This window comes from Nuphar pumila, chromosome 12 (assembly GCF_984573655.1).
Source record: "Nuphar pumila chromosome 12, dmNupPumi1.hap1.1, whole genome shotgun sequence".
NCBI classification, from domain to species: Eukaryota; Viridiplantae; Streptophyta; class Magnoliopsida; order Nymphaeales; family Nymphaeaceae; genus Nuphar; species Nuphar pumila.
This window is the reverse complement of record NC_143260.1, coordinates 100,985,651-101,001,515: the sequence shown is the minus strand read 5'-3', so window position 1 is coordinate 101,001,515 and position 15,865 is coordinate 100,985,651. Positions and strand designations below refer to the sequence as shown.

General features: G+C 40.2%; 1 protein-coding gene across 1 annotated transcript; it reads right to left on the bottom strand.

Moving 5' to 3' along the window:
- Window positions 1–463: 463 nt before the first annotated feature.
- On the bottom strand, window positions 464–5,499 carry LOC149821330 (receptor-like cytoplasmic kinase 176). Its single transcript, XM_089982202.1, has 6 exons — window positions 5,140–5,499; window positions 3,111–3,436; window positions 2,809–2,944; window positions 1,857–1,999; window positions 1,562–1,685; window positions 464–1,427 (listed from the first exon to the last, which is right to left on the bottom strand). The coding sequence occupies exons 1-6, from the start codon at window positions 5,192–5,194 to the stop codon at window positions 970–972; spliced, it is 1,242 nt and encodes a 413-aa protein (XP_089838328.1). The 5' UTR covers window positions 5,195–5,499; the 3' UTR covers window positions 464–969.
- Between the last annotated feature and the right edge of the window lie 10,366 nt (window positions 5,500–15,865).

Here is a 15,865-nt window from a genome sequence, read left to right as displayed (position 1 = left end):
CTTAAACTGGTTTGTTTAATGTTGAAGCAGAATTCCTTCTATAATGAAAGCTTAAAATGCAAGGACTGTCCCACAAGACCCCGTGATTCATGGCCATCAATCTGCAAGGAAAAAGGGAAGAGCCCCCCAAACACGAGAGTGGATCCTGTCAAACACGCTGGGTGAGATTGACAACCACAAACCCCACACCTTTCTGTGGGTCCCACTTGTACCGATCTACAGTAATTGAAGGGTGGTGTTCGTGGTTGTAAAAACTGGGTGAGATTACCAAACACGCAACTTCCAAAGTTGATAGCCACCTTTTTCATCAATGAAGTCGTGATAACCCTTTTCATCAATCAAGTTGTGATAACGAACTTCTGTCAATGAAGTTGGGCCAACCCAATAATTCCCTCTAACAGAGCTCGCTCCCTCTCCCTCTCCCTCTCCCTCTCCCTCTCCCTCTCTCTCTTAAACAGGCAGCTGACAGAAGAGCTTCAAGTGACTATTTACTATGGTTGTTAAACTACATGGAATGAACATTTTTGGAGAAACCAAAAAACATACGCACAAAGACCCGAAGAGAGAGAGGGTCGACGCCGATTAAAGTTACAGACAATTAGACAGAAGTACAAAGAAACCCCCATGAGCCAACCAAATAAATACCACAAGAAGTCACTCAACCCCCCTCTCCTTTGCCCAATTAGGCAAAAACACCAAAAAAGACCCTCTCATGAAGGTTTGTTGATCTTCCTCCCTAATCACCACTGGAGAACAATTTCCAGTTATGGTAACAGAATACATCAGCAACCAGTCATGAGGCATCCAACTTACCGTTGTTGCGGGCAGACCGGTGCGGCGATTAGATGGAGAGCGCATCCTGTCAAATCGCTGGGTGAGATTGCTGAGCGTGTAGAAATTGCAGGAAAATTAAAATAGAACAGCATAGCCATCTTTCACTCTCTAAATGCCTACTGTTATCCCCCTCTTTTATGAATACAGTGGTGAATCTGAAGGCCTGGGGTATGGAACTCTGCCACCATGTGTGACATCAGACCATCGACGATTTTTCTGAATCGCTGTAGCGTTGGCGTCCCGTTCTCTCTGCTGCTCCGACTGAGGGCCTTTGGCTGCTGTTGTTGCTGTTTCCTGTAACTGCTCCAGTGCTACCACAACATCAGACATGGTAGGCCTCAATCTGAGTTCTGCAGACAGGCATTTAAGTGCAAGTATAGCAGCTTTCTGAACAGACCTCATGGAGCATTGGCCTTCGAGCCGAGCATCCAAAATGCGGAAAAGCCTGCGTTTGCTGTTTAAGTAGGGCCTAGCCCACTCTACAAGATTGTGCTCCCCAGAAGGGCGGTTCTTGTCCACTGCACGTCGTCCGGATAGCAATTCTAGAATGACAACTCCGAAGCTGTATACGTCACTCTTTGCAGTTAAATGGCCTTCAAAGTAGGAAAGAACAAGTCAATCAGCAGAACAGAGAAACTCTCTCTCTCTCTCTCTCTCTCTCTCTCTCTCTCTCTCTCTCTCTCTCTCTCTCTCTCTCTCTCTCATATACCAAACAACTAAATGATACCTGTGGCAAGGTATTCAGGAGCTGCATATCCATATGTTCCCATAACCCTTGTTGAAACATGCGTCTTATCACCAGTCGGACCATCTTTTGCCAGCCCAAAGTCGGAAAGCTTGGCATTGTAATTCTGTACAGAGCCACATACAAGTAAGTTGATGAAGAAAAGGTCTGAACTTGGAAGCCCATGAAGAATCAGATGCAATACACAAGGATTGGCTATACAAGCACATCAAGACCCACTAAACTAGCATACACGTCAAAGGTTGACACAGGACAATACAGATACAGTAGTTCATACCGAATCCAGCAACACATTTGATGTCTTAAAATCACGATATATCACTTTTGTTTCAGCACTGTGCAGAAAGGCGAGTCCCCTTGCAGCACCTAGAGCAACCTTCATCCGAAGATTCCAAGAAAGTGGTTGGAAGTATGCACCTCCTGAACACACAAGATCAAAACAACATACCAAGTTCAAAGAAAATTATCTTCTAGTTTTTACAAACCAGATTCCACCACTATAAATTTGTTCTGATAAAAATGAAAAAAGAAAAGGAACATTCAAAACTAAGAAGGAATGGGAAGCGAACAATGGGTTGAACATTTGAAACTGATCCCTGAAATCATGATTTTTGACGATACATAAAAGTTCACAACTTCCAATATAAACAAATTTACAACTTGCACAACCATATTCCATCCTTAGCCTCAAAGCTAATCCATGAGGAAGCTCTTCCAACTACTAAACATTTTTAGATTGCACAGCGCTTGTCTTGGTTATTTTCAGATTATCAGGCAGTTTAAATCACAAGCTCTGTTCAGTATAGCATTTTAACTGAGGGTTTTAAATTCCAGTTGAACTGACTCCACAGCATATGAGATGCCAACAACTCAAAATTGAAAGAAACAAGGGCAGCAATTGGACCAGTGAACAATCAAAAGACACAAAGAAGACTCTGGGTAGATTGAGATTTTTAAAGAGTACATCATTAATGAGAGCTATTAGTTAACCTTCTTTTTAAGATGATAAGCTATCAGTTAATCTTTGTTAGTCTGAAAAAATAAATGATCTTTACAAATCAAGCTCATATAGGCTATTGCCCACACCACACTTCATTTAAAATAGGAACCAATTCCAGACAAAACTTTGAAAACAGACCTAAAACTGAATTAGTTGCATCCAAGCTGATACTAACATTTCAGTTAATATAGACAGGATAACAAACATTAGAAATCCAGGAAGAACTCACTCCTGAAAAGATGATTTTCCAAACTTCCCCGAGGCATGAACTCGTAAACGAGTAACCTGTGCTCATCCTCTAAGCAGTATCCAATTAATTTCACCAAGTTTGGATGGGAGAACTGCCCCAAATAGTTCACCTCTGCCTACAGAACTCAAAATAGATAACAGGTAAGAAAACTGATCCATACAAGAACAACAACGTTCACAAAGATGAATAACCACATTTAATTACAGTCTGCTTGCACGGCATTTTGAGACTCCTTGAGTCAGAAAAGAGAGAATCACAAACTAAAGGAATAAATATCTCACCAGCCATTCTCTGTGACCCTGAAACCCCTCTTGATTAAGTTTCTTCACAGCAATGACCAAGCCAGTACCCGGTTTTGTCGCCGTGAAAGAATTTTCATCAATCCAACCTTTAAAGACGGAACCAAAACCCCCTTCTCCCACAACAGAATCAGGCCGGAAATTCCTAGTGGCCGCCTTGAGCTCTGCAAAGCTAAAATTCTTTAGGTTCGTAGCTTGTAAGATCTCCCCCTCGCTTTTGGGAGTTGGAGGTGCAGTCACAGAACCTGACTTGCTCACATTTCCAACATCTGCTCCATCCTTTCCAGCATATTTTGATGAATTAACCCCTTTAACACAAAAACTACAGCATCCCGTAAATATCGCAACCACAGAAGGAAAGGGCAAACGCAAAAATGATCCCAATAGGATCAATAAGCTAGATCAAATCAGAAATGGGGTCCAGAGAAAAAAGAAAAAAGCTCAGCAGAAGGTCTGGAAAATAAGAAAAATGGCACAACTAATAAATAACATAATGTGACAATCGGAGTGTTCCCTAACATCTTGTAGTGAAAGTGTAACCAATTCAGCAAACCATAAAAAACATTACAGCAATTTTGTAAAATCAACAACCATAATGCAAATCTTAAACAATACCAAGGGAGAAGATACACGCCAAAATTTTGATACCTCATGAAAACCGTTACTTTGGAAAAAAGAAAAAAAATTGCTTCACTCTAACATTATTCTCACAAATGGTAGCAATAATACCGAAAAAAAATAGTCTGAAAGAAGATGAAAAAGGTTTCTCATACAAGGACCAAAAAATGCATGCATTCTACCATAATTCCGTCCAGTGTCAAAATTGTGCAAGTTTTTGGTACAGCTACTAAAGATCAACCAAAAACCAATAAACACTAAAGAAAGAGGAAGCAACAAGGCTCAAAAAATTCATGAAAAAGAAAACGAAGGAAAAGAAAAACCGGTGCTTTCGCCAACATATTAGCAAGAATCCACAGAAAGTACACTTTTAAAAAAATAAAATAACGGTAAAAGCCATTACATTGGAGCAAATTAATTTTCCCCCAAAAAAAAAAATTTTTGCGATCAAACGCTCCTGCATATCCACACAAAAAACCCCCAATCAAAACCGAAATCTCAGCAGCAACTTCACTCAAAACCAGAAATTCAATGCAAATTTTCCAAAAACCAAATTCAATGCAAAATTTACAAAAACCAAACGCGATCATTCAAAATACGGATTCCAAGTATCACTCAAAACCTGAAAATATGGCGCAATTTTCCAAAATCCAAATTATACCTGCCCCTGGTGCCCAAAATTTTCGCAAGAAACCCAAAAATTTGGGCACGGGCCGCTAATATCTAGGCAAGAAACGAATGATATCTCAGAGACAAATCAAAAGCCAGCAAAAGGAATAAAGCTGAACAAAATCCCCTGGCGCACACTTTTCCAAGAACGATCCTCACAAGAACCCGTTAAATTCAGACGAATCTCGCAGAATCCACAAAAAACTATTAATCACTAAAAGAAATAAAAAAAACAAAATCCTAACAGAGACCTCCCTTTCAAGCACGATTTCCGAAAAAACCGTCAATGCCCCCGCAATTCTTCCGGAAACCATGCATCAGAGAGAGAGAGAGAGAGAGAGAGGAATAAATAAAAGAATGACTGAATAAAAAAAATCAGAAATTAAGACGGACAAAGTGAAATAAGTAGACATTTAAGGACTACGTCCACCCGAAAAAGCTCACGTTCCGTCTTTCTTTCTCATTTTATTCAATCTCTCATCTCGCATATTTATGCAGGTGTATGATCCAGATAAAAGAAATTTTATCTATGACAAATCATATCAAACAATCCAAATGAGATAATGATGAATGAAATCCCATCTGATCGTTTGAATCTATCAATTCTTGAAAATATTACAATCGAAGATCTTGCTTTATATTTGTAGAATCATTTCCATATTGCCGTAGAATCTAACACACAGAGAGAGAGAGACGTAGCCGAAGCTGCAGAGAAGCGGATCACCTGTCTCCCGGAAGGAGCTCTCCGCCTTGATCCTCGCACTCCAGCAGCTCCCCATACCCTAACCTCTACCACCACCACCACCAGAAGAAGAAGAAGAAGAAGAAGAAGAAGAAGAAGAAGCTAATCTCAACACGAACCCTTCAAAAAATGGGACAGAAAATCTAGCGTTCGGTTTCTTGGGAAAGAAGAAGAAGGAGAGGGCTGGCGAGATCCGTGAGTAGTGAAAAAGGCAGATAGAGAGAGAGAGAGAGAGAGACTTTTTCCTCTCTGTAAAGTTGATTCGGGGGCGGGAAGATAAGCGCCGAACTTTGACCAGCAACCCCTAATACAGAAAAGATACTGTGAGAGAGACAGAGGCTCACCAGTCACCACCATCCCGCATTAGGCTTTAACGGTCCAAGATCGTGTCCCGGATCGATCGGACGGTGCAGGATCGATCCTGATTTCTTTTTTTTTTTCTATTATATGTAGCGTTGATTTGGGCGGAGAGTAGTGACAAATGTTTAAAAAGAGGTCAAAGATAACGGCGGCTTCCAAAATAACATGTAAATAAAATGAATTACGAGGTCAAGAAACAACGTCAAAAGAGTAAAGAAATGACGAACTCAGTACGAAAAGTTAACTACTTCACTATCTTGAAACTAAAATATCGGGATATTTTAACGCTATAAACGAATGCCAAAAATATCGCAATTTGCCAAACCCGCCCACGAATAAGACGGGTTGACTCAGTGAAGGGAATTAATAGCAGGTGTGGGTCCCACATATATCCCTATCTTTCCCTCCTACAGGTCATGGAGTATTTGCAGGGAAAGGACGTGTGTAAGTGGGCAGGCAGGTGAACCCAACCCGGATTGTTTATAGACCCGATCTAACTTGTAATCTTTTAATTCTTTCCTAAATAACTCGACCCAATATTTACCCGACCCGTTTATATTGACCTAATATTAGAGCTGGTAAACAAGCAGAACCAGCCGAACAAATGGTATTCAAGTTTGGCTCGTTTTTATCAAGCCAAGCTGAGCTTGAGTTCATGAAATGCGCGAGCCAAGAATGAACTAGGTCAACTACAAAATAATGTACTTTTTCAGAGTTAAAAAATATTAGAATTTGGACCTTAAACCTACTAAACCAAGCTCAAACTGGCTCATTTACAAAGTAAATAAGTGTTTCAAACTTGTAAGCAATAGGATTTGAATTCTAAAAGCTTATTATTGCAAGCCAAACACTTCAACCATCTTCATTTTAAAAATATGCCATTTTTTTTATTTTTGGATGTTCCGACCTAATCCAAATCTGACATTCCTATGTATTTAGCTTATTCGAACCCGGTCTATTTGCATCCTTAAGTTTATTTGAACCTATTTCGCGGGTTTGGACAAGCTCTTTACAAGCCAAACATGAGCCGAGCCATGAGCTGACTTGTCTTGTTTCTTAGCCCTACTAGTATATCCTTAATCTGATCAATCCATTGGAGCTTGAAATAAATACTATATAATCAGACCCAGACTAGAACTTTATTAGTATCAGTTGGGTTTGGTATAATTTTAGCACTAGGCTCAAATTCGGTTTCGATGAAACCTTACCCAAACCCGGCCCACATACACTCCTATCCAAGGTGGACTTGAGGTCTGTTAAAATTATTTCTGCAGAAAATGGTAATTAGAATACTCTTTTGCAAAGTGCATATTGTATATAACCTATCATCAGTTATATTCAATTCTCACCGCACATCTCAGTTGATAATTCATAATAATTGTGCATTTTATTTGGGAGCTGTGTGAGACCCACACATATTTCTATTTGGTGAGATGTGCAATGGGAATTTGAATCTAACCAACCAATAAATTGATTTTATACAAGGCCCGATCCACATACATTTCTTAATAGAAACCAAGATTTGGATCATGTGATCATGATGTGCAAGTAGATTTTTTAAGATCTTCCAAAATCAAAGTTTCACAATTTACCAAAATTTCATGACTCGAAACACTAAAAATTTAAGTTTGAAAATGTAACCATGAGATGAAACACTTTTATGAAGTTTGATTGAGAAGATGCAACCTACACCCAAAGTTTTCATTATGTGGGAGCTGGTGCTCGGACACCCTATCATCACTATACAACAACAAACAACAACAACTACGCCTTCATCCCAAAACAATTGGAGTCGGTGATATGAACCAACAAAGAAAATCATTCTGGGTCTTCCACATGAATCCTTCTCCTCCATTCATTTTTATCCAATGTCATGTCCTCGGTGAGGTTCAAAGCATTCATATACTTTCCTATCACCTTCATCCATGTCTTCTTAGGCCTACCCCGACCTCTTTTAACTAATATATTTTCCCATTTCTCCATCCTTCTAACTGGAGCATCATTAGGCCTTCGTTGAATATGTTCAAAGCACCGTAAACGATTCTCTCTCATCTTATTTTCAATGGGTGCAACGCCTACCTTCTTACGCCTACACCCTATCATAACTATATTTTAATAAAATTGAATATGTCATCTTTACTAAAAAAAATATTTTTTTATGTTTTTATATGTTGTTTTTAAATATATTCTAAACGTTTATATATTCAACTAGTAAAAATTATTTTTTAAATCAACTGAATAATAATAATAAAAGTCTATGTTACTCACGTTTTAGTTTTCAAACAAATTGAGTATTCATTTCTCGTACTTCTTATGGAGTCTCCGTCCGTGTTTGTGTACGTCACAAAGATTTTAGCTGTAAGTTGACACGGTTCAAACCAAAGGTGTACTTGAAGAAACAAATAAATTAATGCTACGACAAGTACAAGCTTTTACCAAACCATTGGTATGAAAGGTTGACCCGATCTCAAGGTTGAGTTGAATTAAACTTTAAAAAAAAGTGTATAAACAATAATTGAATGACTTTGCCTTTTAATTTTTTTAATTTATAATTAGAAGAAACTACACTCGGCACGAAGAACTGGTCGCAATGGCTCAACCTGCCATGATCCTTACCAGCTATTAGGGATGGCAGTGGACCGGGGTGGGGGCGGGGGACAAGGTCTCCACCCCCGCCCCGTTTCAAAATCAGAACCTCCATCCCCACACGGGGATGAATTTTAACCTCTACCCCCGCCTCCATCCCTGTTTCATGTCCTCCATCCCCGGTTCAAACGGGGGCGAGGCGGGGTGGGGCCCCGCTTCCCCCTTAGTCTATAGTCATTCCTTGAAGGATTGGGAATGGGGCGGGGCGGGGCTAGGCGGGGATGGGGACAGGGTGGGGTGGGGTGGGGTGGGGAAAAGCGTAAGTCCATCCCCGCCTCCATCTCCGCACAGGGATAGATTTTAACCTTCATCCCCGCTTCCATCCCCGTTTCATGCCCTTCATCCCCGGTCCAAACGGGGCGAGACAGGGAGGGACCCCGTTGTCCACCGATCCACTGCCATCCCTACCAGGCGATGTAAAACTCCGAGGCTAGGACCCCTATCCCCGAATCCTTTGCTAATTGCCGGAGTACACAGAAGATTGATGCACATGAGAATAAAACTTTAACGTCTAACGGCCAAGACCCAACCTCGTTATGCCAACCCCCCTCGGGATATCAGGCTGCCTAGTTAAGTACGACAATTAACCAAAGGTTTGGGGATGTAAATGGGTCGGATTTGGGTCTGAACTGAGCATTACTTTGTACAGCTTTATCAGGTTTAGCCTAATCTGATTCAGATTTAAATGGAGAAAAAATAAAACCAAACCCAGATCCGACTAGTTTAAAAGCCGGTATTTACACTTAATTAGGTTGGGTTTATAGTAGGATTTGGGTTCGGGTTTGTATGCAAAACTTAATACCAAACTCGGATCCGATTATTAATCGGATCCAAATTTGACTATCGAACCCACTTAATGGACTCAGATTTGGGTCAGGTGTTGGGTTGCATGTAAAAGGATCGGACTTGGTTCAAATCAAAGTTGTTAAAAGCGGCCTGAATCGGTCACATGCCATTTCAATTCATATTTTTTAATATTTTTCATGTTTTAATTTGTTTTAAGATATTATTTTTTTAATATCTTCTATTTAATAACATGTGTCATCTGATGGTAAAAAGTTTTTGATTCACAAACGATTCGATTCATTTTGATTCTTAGTTTTTTTTTTAATGAACAGATTCATTTAGTGAACCATTTTAACAACATTGGTTTCAGATATGGAGTCAAGCAGAGGTCAGCTGACACTAAATCCAGATTCAACTACCTTAAAATCTGAAGTATACATATATTCATATTCAAATTTTACCCAGATTCGGATTTGGATGCAAAACTCAACACCGAGGATCCGGTTATTAATCGGTTTGGTCTTTGACTACCGAGTCTGATTAGGTGGATTTGAATTTAGATAGATATCCAACCTGAATTATAATCCCTACAAAGGTGGGAATGTAGGCTTGTCAAAGTAGAGGAACCCTCTTTGAGAACCCAGTCACTTAGTAGCCCACCTCTCGGGAAGGTAAACCCTGGATGGGATCATCGACACCTAAACTCTTGCAGCGCTCACCAGTTAAAGGCACCAACACACCCGGTGGGAGTCGAACATGGGACAAAGGGGTTAGCACCTTCTCCCCATGCCCACTGCCACTCGGACAAAGGGTTCATTTCTTTTTTCTTCTTCTATTAGTTATCCAGTCGGGTGTTTTCTCCTGCATAATGTTATAAATTTTGTCTTTGAAAAAAATCTTGACACTGTAAAATCTGGAGATATTAAAAAAATGGTTTTTATTAAAAAATATTGGAAAATTATTATCATATACAACAACAACTACAACTACGCCTTCATCCTAAAACAATTGAGGTCGGCGATATGAACCAAAAAAGAAAATCATTCTGGGTCTTCCACATGAATCCTTCTCCTCCAATTATTTTTATCCAATGTCATATCCTCGGTGAGGTTCAAAGCATTCATATTCTTTCCTATCATCTCCATTCAAGTCTTCCTAGGCCTACCCCGACCTCTTTTAACTAATATATTTTTTTCATTTTCCATCTTTCTAACTAGAGCATCATTAGGCCTTCGCCGAATATGTCTAAACCACCGTAAACGATTCTCTCTCATCTTATTTTCAATGGGTGCAACGCCTACCTTCTTACGTATCTTCTCGTTCCGAATCTTATCTTTTATTGTATTTTCACACATCCATCTAAGCATACGCATCTCAGCTACACTCATTTTTTGAATATGATGTCTCTTGGCAGCCCAACATTCTGTATCGTATAGCAAAGCGGGCCTAATAGTCGTCCTATAAAACTTTTCCTTCAACCACAATGGCATTCTACGATCGCACAACACTCTAGTTGCACTTTTTCATTTTATCCACCCAACCTTTATCCTATGATTTACATCTTCATCAATTTCTCCATACTTTTGAATGATAGATCCCAAATATTTAAAACAATCATCTACCGGTATTTCTTGCTCACCAAGCTTCACTACACTCCCATCACTACTTCGTTGCTTACTAAATCGACATTCCATAATACTCAACTTAAAACCTCTTGCTTTCAATGTATGTTTCCATAATTCTAACTTAGCATTAACCCCAACTCTAGACTCATCAATCAAAACAATATCATCAACAAACAATATACACCACGACACATTTTCTTGAATTGATCTCGTAAGCTCATCCATCACTATAACAAATAGGAAAGGGCTTAAAGCAGATCCTTGATCATGTAACCCAACTGTTATAGAAAAATTGCTTGTCACCCCTCCACAAGTACGGACATTGAAAAAATATTATCATATAAGTGAAAAAAATAAAAATATAAACTTATATCAAATATATATATAAATATATAAGTAATATTTTCAAACTATTTCATTTTTTGAGAAATTATAACCCCTGAGAATAGTATTCAGTAGGGGTGGCAATTTCTGACACGACCCGCCAACCCGCCTCTTAGGCGGGTTCGGGTTGGGCTTAAGCCAACCAGTTTAATAAACGGGTCGACCCGCGTAACCCGTTTATTAAACAGGTCGGTTCGGGTTGGGGGTATGCCAACCCGCCAGCCCGTTTAATAAACGGGTTAGGCGGGTGGGTCAACCCGCCAACCCGCCAACCTGTCTGCCAACCCGCCAACCCGACCCGTCAACCCGACCCGCCAACCTGAAAACCCGTTTACCCGACCCAACCCATTTATTAAATGGGTTGGCGGGTCGTGTCGGGTTACCCGTTTATTAAACGGGTCAGGTTCGTGTTTGCCACAGCTGACCCGTTTAATAAACGGGTCGGGTTCGGGTTGAGGTATGCTGACCCGCCAACCCGCCAACCGGACCCGATTGCCACCCCTAGTATTCAGCAAAAGGAGTCACGAGTAACTACTTTTCTCACCATTTTCTTGGACCGGGCAAAAGGCTCACCTCACTCGATCCGAACCTCTATACCAACCGGAGTACCTCGTAAAGAAAGCTCCACTCAGATGGGATCCCATCCACAACAAGTTTCTGAAGTTAAAATCTAAGTTACTCCTGCTAGACAGCCTTTAAAAACAATACTATAAAAACATGCTATTTTCAAAATATCGCCGATATTTGTAATGTTGCTCTTACAATTATTCTCTCACTATAGAAATGAGCCATTCTTTTAAATTTGGATTGCAGGTTATATATAGCATTAACTCTAATGTTTGTTTAAACATGTTGATATAGACCTTTGATTCCCTTGTGACAAACAAAACACAAAAAGAAGAACTTGCAATTCCTTGATTTTAAGAAACCACATTCACCAAGTGGTAAAGTTTTAATGGCAAGCTGCATGTAGACCATATCCCACCGAATCCAATTCTTTTTAGTCGGATTTCATAAGCCAAAACCATATCAGATCATAATACAGTTTGGATATGGTTTTGCTTTTGCTGCCCAATCTAATGGATATCCAAATCTGATTACATTTAAAAAAAAAACTGATTTACTACCAGTTTTTCTCCATCGGAATCCAAATCTGACATGTAAATATCATATATGATTAATCGGATCTGGTATCAGCACCATCCAACCCGAATCTGACATGTTAATTATAGAAGTCAATGTCTGTCTTTCTCAGCAACCTGGCCAAGCTAACCACGTTATATTGGCGAGGGTGTCAACCCACTAGCGTGTGCCTAGACCCACCCAAATAACTAGTTGTACCCTTCGTCATCAGGACGCATGAATGCGGAGTTTGACTCGCAAGTTAAAAAGACTTTTTGTAAAAAATAGGACATTAGGACACAATTATTTTTTAATTTTTAATTAATAAAATTTATTTTTTGATGTTTTAATGTTAACAATTTATTCTTTTATTAAAATGAAACCTTAAAACATTAAATAATAATAAACTAATATTAAAATATTGTTCATACGCATTGGTGCCCGTGTTCATGTGTCTGCTCATGTCATCAGGGACACGACACTAAAATGGTGGGTCCCTGTGACATAGATTGTAATTCTAATGTTCGGGTTTGAGTTTGTCAAAATAAAACTGAATCCATATAATTTAAGTATACTTTAATTAAAAATACATATAAAACTTTCGGGTCAAGCCAAACCAAGTAGAATATCCCACAAAAATCATATATAGCCCAAATACAACATGCAAGTAGGGGTGGGCATGGGCTGGCCTGGGCTCGTTTAGAGCTCGCCTCGGAGATGACTTTACCTATTTACTAACTGGCCAGGCTTTAACCCAGTTCTTAACGGGCTCGGGTTCAAAGAGCAGCCCATGATCCGGCCTATTAGCCCAATGAGCCAATGTGAAGTGGGTCGGGCTCCTGTTTCAAACCCAACTAATTAGGTAAACAATAAATAATTAACAAGTTTTCATGTACCAAACTAATTACTTTTATAGTTTTCATAAAATCAATGTAACTAATTAGGTAAATAATAATAATTACCAAGTGATTATGCAATTAATTATTTTTTAAAAATTTTATATTATTAAAAATTAATAAATAACTTAAGCCTGTCGGGCCAGGTTTTGGCTCGGTAGCTAACGGTCTCGGACCTAAAACCTTGACCCAAACCCGACTCATGGCGGGCCGGCCCGTTGCTCACCCCTACATTTATGTCACTCCGGATTGGTTTGGCATTCCATCCTCTCCACCATCTTGGATCATCTTAGGTTTCTCATTTTTCTAAAAAGTCCAATTATTGGATTATTCTATATAACCTTGTGAATGTAGATCGATCTAGCATAATCAAATTATATTTGGCTTATTAAATAACATGAAATTTTATCCAAGCACGCACGTACATACACATAATTTTTTATTTTTTGGTAATTTTTTTAGATTTTAATTATCTAGTTTTCTAAAATTTTGCCAACAAAAATATGAGACAAATCATTATTTTGCCGTTCTAAACTTTTGTCACCATGGCTGCCACTTAAACGGGGGTTTCTTTTAATCAAGAACCATATAGGTTGGCAAAGTCTAAAAATTACACTTGTCAAAAGCTGGCCGCCAAGACTTGTTTCTCAAACTCGCTGAATTGTCAAGGCATTATTTTCCTTGTTCAAATGCCTTTGACGTAGTGCTTTGGAGTTTGGACCATAGTTGCATTGGTACTCGATACACTCTACTGTATCGCACATCAATACCATATACTGGTACTAAACTCATTCCCAAAACCATAAACAGAAGTATCAAATGTTTAACATTTCTTTATTACATTATAAATGAGTATCAAGTTTGTTTTTATTAGCATTTCTGCATACAAACCTCGATTTTATTTTATAAAACAATATTTGTGTTAAGAGTTTTAAATATTAAAATTTAAAATCTTTTAATATACAATAATGCATTGTTTTTATATTATGTTTGAATATTTTAATTTATATGTATTTTTATAAAATACATACTTCATATTAACTTTTTAGAAACTCGTACCAAATTTTTTTAGAAAATGTATAAATATATATTAGAAACTCGCACGAATCAATAATTTCTGAAATTATATCAATATGCATTTCAAATAAAAGAGTACCAGTAGCTAGTCCCCATACCTGTTTCTTGCAACTATACTTTGAACTAGGGCTGTCAATGGGTTGGTACAAATACCGAGTACCCAACCTAACTTAAACCCAAATTCTTGAAAATGTACCGACCCTGGTAATACTAGGATCACCCCGAACCCGACTCGAGCGGACAAGTTTTAGAGTAGGGATGGCAGTGGACCGGGGGAAAGCGGGGCCCCGCCTCGCCCCGTTTGGACCGGGGATGAAGGGTATGAAACGGGGATGGAGGCGGGGGTGGAGGATAAAATCCATCCCCGCCGCGGAGGCGGGGCGGGGGTGGACGTGCACTTTTCCCCGCCCCACCCCGTCCCCGCCACGATCCCCGCCCCACCCCGTCCCAATCCCGCCCCGACCACTTTTCCCCGCAATATCCCCGCCCCGCCCCGCCTCATCCCCGTTTGGACCGGGGATGAAGGGTATGAAACGGGGATGGAGGCGGGGGTGGAGGATAAAATCCATCCCCGCCGCGGAGGCGGGGCGGGGGTGGAGGATAAAATTTTGAGGCGGGGCGGGGGTGGAAACCTTGTCCCCCGCCCCGCCCCGCCCCGCCCCACTGCCATCCCTATTTTAGAGTAGTATGTCAATCCCAAGAACCAAGAATTTCTTAAGGCTAATAGGTCAAACCAGGTAGAACCGTGACTCTTACTAGGTCAAACAGCAATCAAAGCACAGCAACTTGGGGAAACAAGCGTGTCTAAGGGTCTGGTCAAGGACTTCTGGGCTAAGGTCAAAGAAACTAGAGGGTCAGATGAGGTACGAACAGCGGTAATCTCACTTGACCGAATCGCCACCCGGTCATGAAAAGTCAAAAGGCCCAGCGTTCAGCACCTTTCTTGTGGGGTCCATCCTGCTGAATGAGGGTGGGTCCCACAAGATAATTTTTTGAGCTTTTCAAGTTTGGTGTTCGTTGATGTATGAGGTGGTGTGAGGTGTGAACGGGTCCCATATTAAACCAATTTCTTTCCAGGCAAAAAAATTGTTATTTTCAAGTAGGAGTGGGCAACCGGCCCAGCCTGTCATGAGCCAGGTTTGGGCCTGTTAGGTACCGGGCCGAAACCCGGCCTGTCATATACGTGGGCCAAGCTCGGGCCAACTCGCAAGCTACCGGCAGACCGGCCCGATAGACATGAGTTATTTATTAATTTTTTAATAATATAAAAATTTTAAAAATTAACTATTACATCGTAACTTGGATAACTATTATTCTTTAGCTAATTAGTTGCATGAGAACTTGCTATTTATTAATTATTGCTATTTATTAACTATTACTATTTATCTAATTAGTTGTATGATCATTTGCTATTCTCTCATTAACCCAGTATTTATGCATTTTAAGATTGGGTCAGGCCAAGTCAGGCTAGATCCGGCCCGCTTCACATTGGACCGATAGGCCAATGGGCCAGGCCGGGCCGGACAGTGGCATTTCCTTTAAACCCGAGCCAATTAAGAATTGGGCCAAAACCCAGCCCATTAATAAACGGGCCCGGCCCAATCAATAGCCTGGTTTGTTTGATCCATTTGCGGGCCTGGCCGACCTGATGCCCATCCCCTATTTTTAGGATCTAACTGCTTGCAAATGCCCTTAGGTCTAAGGATGGCAATGGACCGGGGGACAATGGGTCTCTGCCCTGCCTCGCCCCGTTTGGACCGGGGATGAAGGACACACTACAAGAAAAATGCAGATTAGCGATGAACGCTATAC